Source organism: Peromyscus eremicus, chromosome 1, assembly GCF_949786415.1.
Source record: "Peromyscus eremicus chromosome 1, PerEre_H2_v1, whole genome shotgun sequence".
Classification (NCBI taxonomy): Eukaryota; Metazoa; Chordata; class Mammalia; order Rodentia; family Cricetidae; genus Peromyscus; species Peromyscus eremicus.
The window spans coordinates 80,148,812-80,154,979 of NC_081416.1; the positions used below are offsets into that span (position 1 = coordinate 80,148,812).

A 6,168-nucleotide genomic window follows, 5' to 3' on the forward strand; every position below is an offset into this window, starting at 1 on the left:
CTACTTTAACATTATTATTTGAAATATCTCTATATAAAAGCAGTAGTCTCTGAGTAGGAAATTTTCACAGTTCTCTTTTTCTGTTTCTCTGTGTGTGTGTGTGTGTTTCTCTCTCTCTGTCTCTGTCTCTCTCTGTCTCTGTCTCTCTCTCTGTCTCTCTGTCTCTCTGTCTGTCTCTCTGTCTCTCTCTCTTTCTCTCTCTCTCTCTCTCTCTCTCTCTCTCTCTCTCTCTCTCTCTCGTGTGTGTGTGTGTGTGTGTGTGTGTGTGTGTGTGTGTGTGTGTTTTGGAATTCTTGACTTGGTTTGTGTGAGACTTCAACCAGCCTCATGTGTGAGGGCCTGCTTTCCCTTCTCATGCCCCTTCAATTTTTTCCCTGTCTTTCAAGTCTACTTCAATGTGACTTTCATACTATTCTGCAGTCTGTCAATGTTTGAACATCTTACCATGAACACAACAAAATTAGTCTACACACGCTAGGAAAGTATGTATAGTTTATTATTTGTACATCATCCTCCCTCCCACCACGTTATTATTCATCCAGGGGATCAGAGGAAAACCCATCCCAGAAGCCAGAGTTCAAGGTTCCCTCCATTTGCTCAACCAAGTGGTAAGGAGGTGCATCACTCATGTCGCCTGAGCAAAACCAACATACACACACACACACACACACACACACACACACACACACATTTTCTGATAACATTACTTCTTTTTCCTTAAAGCCACCAACCACCTCTCACTCTATCCTGTCTTCAGGCCTTATTTCTGGGGTTTCAGAATTATTATATGACACAGGCAGCCAATTAGCAGGTTCTGTTCACCTGGAGATAGAGAAAAGACCACAGCTGGGTCACGGATGCTGCTTGGTTGGCGTTCTTGGAGGAAGAAGTCTCTTCCCTCTGGGTTATGGGCTAGGAAGATGTGATGGAGTGCCGGTGGCCCTTTCCACCACAAGGACAGAATGAAGCTGATGCAAGAGGGCAGCCAAGCCGAGCAATGCAGGTGACCAAACTCACACCTGATGACATCATTTTTGTCCTTGGATCCTGGTTCCCTAAAGGCAACTACTCCTGGGCTGTCTAATCACAGGAGCCCATGTAATTTTTTCACCCTTTTACTCCTGTCACTTTGGATTGGATTTCCAGTCACTTGCAATCAAATGATCAATGACTGATACACAAATCTGCGACCAAATGAGACTTCAGCGCCACCCCTCCAACTCCCTTTCCCAGCCTTAAATAGAGTTTCAAAGTAAGAATATAGCTTATGCGCCTTTAATCCCAGCACTCAGGAGGCAGAGCCAGGTGGATCTCTGTGAATTTAAGGCCAGCCTGGTCTACAGAGTGAGATCCACGACAGGCACCAAAGCTACACAGAGAAACCCTGTCTCAAAAAAAAAAAAAAAAAAAAAAAAGAAAGAAAAAAAGAAAAAAGAAAAAGAAAGAAAAGAAAAAAAGAAAAGAAGAAGAATATGGCTTATGGTGATCCTGCCTCCGGGGGGTGGAGGGTGGCCTGAGGATAAATTCCAAGCCCATAGAGGTTTGCATGGGCCAAAGGCACAGGGGTCACTTCAGGATCCGGATGCTCATTTTTTGTTCGATGTTCATCTTCTCTAAGGACTGGAGAGAGATGGGTGTGGTCAAGTCAAGAGGCTTGAATCTCAACCCTGTGCATCTCACCTTCTCTCCTGGAGTCCTGGCATCTCCCAGGATGTCCCAGGTCTCTCCCATCCTCCAGTGAACTTTATCTCCCATCCTCCTCCTGTCCTAGGGGCTCCTGATCTCCACTTCTCCTAACCTTAGTGAACTCCATGAAGGACACTGCCCCATCACCATCTTCATCAGCTTCCTGCACTGTGCGGTCTGTGATGCTCTCCAACTGCTCATCTGTCACCTGAACCCCAACCATCAGCCGGAGAACCTGGGAGGTGAGAGAAGAAGTAGCCACAGAGAAGAGCTTCAGAGATTGCTCCTCCAGCCCCAGCCCTTGCCCACCTCACCCCAAGTTATGACCAAACTTTTCTTACTCACTTTTCACTATCAAACTCAATTTCCCCTGTAGCCTCTAGAAAACACCCCCACACTGCTTCGCTGTCTATATGACTCCATCTCACACTTGAACAACTAATGTGTCCTGAAACCTAAACTTTATAGCCCAATCGACATCCATCCTCCACTCCACCCCACCTCACCCTCCATCCTAACTTCATCATCTACCCCAGAGTCTTGGCACTATTGACATTTGGACCTAGGTAACTCCTTGGTGTGGAAGGCTGTACTAAGTATTTTGGTGTGTATAGCAGTATTCCTAGCCCATTCCCAATAAACATCAATTGTGTGATCTCTTCCCAATAATGACAACCAAGCATCTCTAGGCATTGGCAAATGTTCATTCAAGAGGCCAAATTACCCCTGAGCTGAGAATAGGCACTCTATGCCCAATCTCATACCTACTTACTTCCTACCCTTTCTTCTAACTAACCACACCCAACCTCATCCATTCCCATGTCTAACCTAACACACAATCATCTGCAACCCCACTCATCACACACACACACACACACATACACACACACACACACACACACACACACACACACACACACACACACACCACTCCATTTAGCCATCCTGCCCAGCCCACATCTGATGCACCCTGTGATCTTTCTGACCTGTAGCATTTCATTCCTGGAGATCTTCCCATCCCGATCCAGATCATAGAGCTGAAATGCAACTGGGAAAGGAGTGGGAAGAGGAAGGTGAGGCTCCCTGAATTAACATTAAGTCGTCATCAGGGTTACGAGGGGAGTGAGGAGTTCCTGGGCCTCTCCCTGGTGTGGGTAAATCTTGGGGGTCTCCCTTGAGCAAGTCTCACACACTCACAGCGAAGTTTGTTCATTCTGCTGTTTAGGGGTTCAGGTTGCTTGGGGTCTCGGATTGTTGCATCTTCTTCATCTACAGGTCGAAAGTGAGCCAGGACCCTGGCAAAGCCTGCGAAATCCACTCTCTGGCTCCTATAGGTGCAGGGATGGAGAAGGACAGTGGTCACCTAGATTGCCACCATCTGTAGCCTCCCTCCCACCCACGTCCATCTCCCCTCCGCCGGCCCCCGGCCGAGATTCACCGTTTGGGAAGAAGCTGTCTATAATGCGGTCCCCCAAGGGGTTCACAGCCAGCGCCCCGATCTGCTGGAGGTCTAGGCGGCTGTAAAGACAAAGCAATGAGGCAAAGAAGGCAGATGGAGGTGTCAGAGAGCGGGATGGGGCCAGAAAAACAGAGGCGAAAGGTCCTTAGATCTGCTCTGCTCACCTCAAGAAGCCCTTTTCCTCCCTGTCCAGGGCTTGGAAGCGGTGGTAGAGGCGGAGCAGGCTGGCTTGCGAGACTGCGGGAGAGAAGGAGGTGGGGTGAGCCAGCAGAAGACTCACAGAGACTCTTGTCGCCAGATCCTGTGTGCATTGGGGTGCACTGCAGACACCCCGGCTCAGGGGACATGGGCAGGGAACCAGGAGGGCTTATTCTCATCTGTAACCTCCCTTCCACCTACCAACATAACAGGGTCTTCCACCTCCCCACCCTCAGCGAGGCTTCAACTATAAGGAAGAGGCAGACCGATGGGGATCCAGGGAGGGAGAGTCTTTACCCCCACCCCCACCCCCCGTAGGCCCAGGTGCCGTGTCGACCCAGCTGGAGGGAGCTTGACTCAAGAAAACACTATGTTAGAGACCCAAGAGGTTCCCAGATCCCAGGTTCCCTTCGAAGTCAGCACCCTGCCTTCAGCCTCCATCGGAGCTTCAGGATGCCTGAATGAATCTGATCCATCAACCCAGGCCGCCTCAAACTTGGCTCTCAAAGACCTTAAATCACAGCCATCCCGGATGCCAGGGTCTCAGTTTCGCAGCTCCAGTGGCGCGGATTCCCGGACTCAGACTCCAAGCCCTCTAAGTCTCTGCGATCTGGGAGAGTCAAGCTCCATTCTGGGAACCCCCTACACTACACTCAGCCTCCTCCTGTGCCCGCCCACGGACTACTGGGCTGCCCCCACCCCCGCAGACTCACAGCCGGTCTCTCTAAGGATGTGGTCCACGTCGGGAATGAGCGCAACGTGGGAACTGCGCGAGCCCATAGCGGAGCCACCACCGGCGGAGGCTAGCAGCCAGGGGAACCAGGCGTCCTCTCCTCCCGTCCAGGAGGCGCGGCCTCCCAAGTGGCCTCAGGGCCGAAGGTCGCGGGCCTGGCGAGCAGCCAGAACCCAGGCGTTCTTCGCCTGCCACCTACGACCCTGGAGAACAGAAAACAATGCCCGGGGTAGCAGGTCAGAGGGGAAAACTGAGAACAACCGGTCGTTTCAGCCCGGAGATTGAGGTCGCCAGAGGCTGGGCGACGCCAGGGCCCCGCCTTCCTCACGCCTGTGCCAGCCAGCTTTCTCCCAACCCTCCCTAGACACAAACCCACCTCCTCGACGGGACCTCCCAGATCCTCTCAGCCAGCGGTGCTCAGTTCTTGTCCCGCTGGAGGGGATGAAGACATTCTTCTGGGATCGGAAGAGGGGGCAGGGAGAGGGGACGGCTCCCTGGGCAGGAGGGGTGCTGATGGGGAAGTCCAGGCTCCACTAAGTGGGACAGCTTAGACACGAATCCTAACTACTCCCTCTTTATACAAGCCCGTGTATCTTGGGTCTATGGTGTTTTCATTTGTTTACATAGGGTTATTGTGTGGCTGAGCCAATCCTTAAGATCCACGAAGCCATGTGACACCAGCACTCTGGAGGTTGAGGCAGGAAACAAGGTATGAGTGCATGGCCGCTCTGAACTAGGTGAGTTCTAAGCCAGCCTGGGCTTCATTGTTTGGCCTTGTCTTAAAACAAACAAATGTTTAAGATTTATCCCAAATCCCGATGTCCTGGTTTCTCTCAGAAATCAGAAGTTCTGGGGCTAGTTGTGTAGCTCAGTGGGACAACAATTGCATGACATACAAGCCCAAGGCCCTGGGTTTGACCTACTGCAGTGGGCTGGGGAAATTTCCGGAAGTTTGGGATCTCTAACTGGAGGCTATTTGCCACAATGCCCATGTGGCCCATGTTCTCTCCCAATGTGCCCGGTGGGCCCCAATAGAACAGGTGCATAACGACCTGGGCTTCTGACCAGGGCCCAGCACCAGCAAGCTGAAGACTGTGACTTGGCTTAAAGTACTAAAGATAGTAACAAGGCCCCTGGTTTATCAGGATGCCCCCAGGACTTGGCTGTGCACTTATGTACCCTTGCTGGACTTCTCACTCCGATGTGTTTTGTGATCTACTGGAATATACTGCCCTGTTTTCTATAGCTCCAAGGGAACACCACAGCTAAGCCATTTATAAAGGAAAACTTTTAGGGCTGAAGAGTTGGCTCAGAGGTTTATAATACCTGCTCTTTCAGAGGATCTATGTTCTCTGAATTCCCAGCACCCACATGATGGTTCACAACCGTCTGTAGCTTTAGTCACCAGGACGCAATGCCTTCTTCTGGCCTTGGGGGACCCAGGCATGCTTGTGACAGACATACATGCAGGCTAAACACCCATACACATAAAAATAAATTAAAGAAGAAAAAAGGACAAAAACTGAGGTGTGGTGTGGTGTGGCACACCTTTAATTCTAGAAGCAGGAGGCAGAGACAGGTAGATCTCTGTGAGTTCAACGCCAGCCTGTTCTATACATCAAGTTCCAAGCCAACCATGTACACACAGTGAGAACCTTCACAAAGACAAATTAATTAATTAATGTGAAGTGGTGCATACCTATAATGAATTCTGGGCTAGCCTGGGCAACAGAGTGAGCTCCTGACTCAAAAAATAAAATAAGAAAGAAAGAAGAAAAAGAAAGACAAAGAGGCTGTTCAGCTCTGGCCTGGGAAGGTCAAGATCAGGCAGCTTCACCTAGAGTGTCCTTGACAGTGAGGTCTCTGCAGAGTCCTACACAGTTCACGGTATCGCATGACAAGACCAACAGAACACCCCAGCTCAGTGCTCCCCTGTTCTTCTGATAAAGCCACAGACCCAACCTAGAGTAGCGCGGCAGGCCTATCATCCCAGCCACTCAGGATCACAAGTTCAAGGTCTGCCTGTGCTACAGAGTGGGTTCAAGGCCAAGCTGGGCAACTTAAACACTGTTCCAAGATTTAAACATAGGTG

General features: G+C 50.5%; 1 protein-coding gene across 1 annotated transcript; it reads right to left on the minus strand.

Annotated features, from left to right (window-relative positions):
* Positions 1-1,466: 1,466 nt before the first annotated feature.
* On the minus strand, positions 1,467-4,369 carry Chp2 (calcineurin like EF-hand protein 2). Its single transcript, XM_059251247.1, has 7 exons — positions 4,057-4,369; positions 3,310-3,382; positions 3,115-3,204; positions 2,884-3,005; positions 2,673-2,734; positions 1,799-1,921; positions 1,467-1,620 (listed from the first exon to the last, which is right to left on the minus strand). The coding sequence occupies exons 1-7, from the start codon at positions 4,121-4,123 to the stop codon at positions 1,567-1,569; spliced, it is 591 nt and encodes a 196-aa protein (XP_059107230.1). The 5' UTR covers positions 4,124-4,369; the 3' UTR covers positions 1,467-1,566.
* Between the last annotated feature and the right edge of the window lie 1,799 nt (positions 4,370-6,168).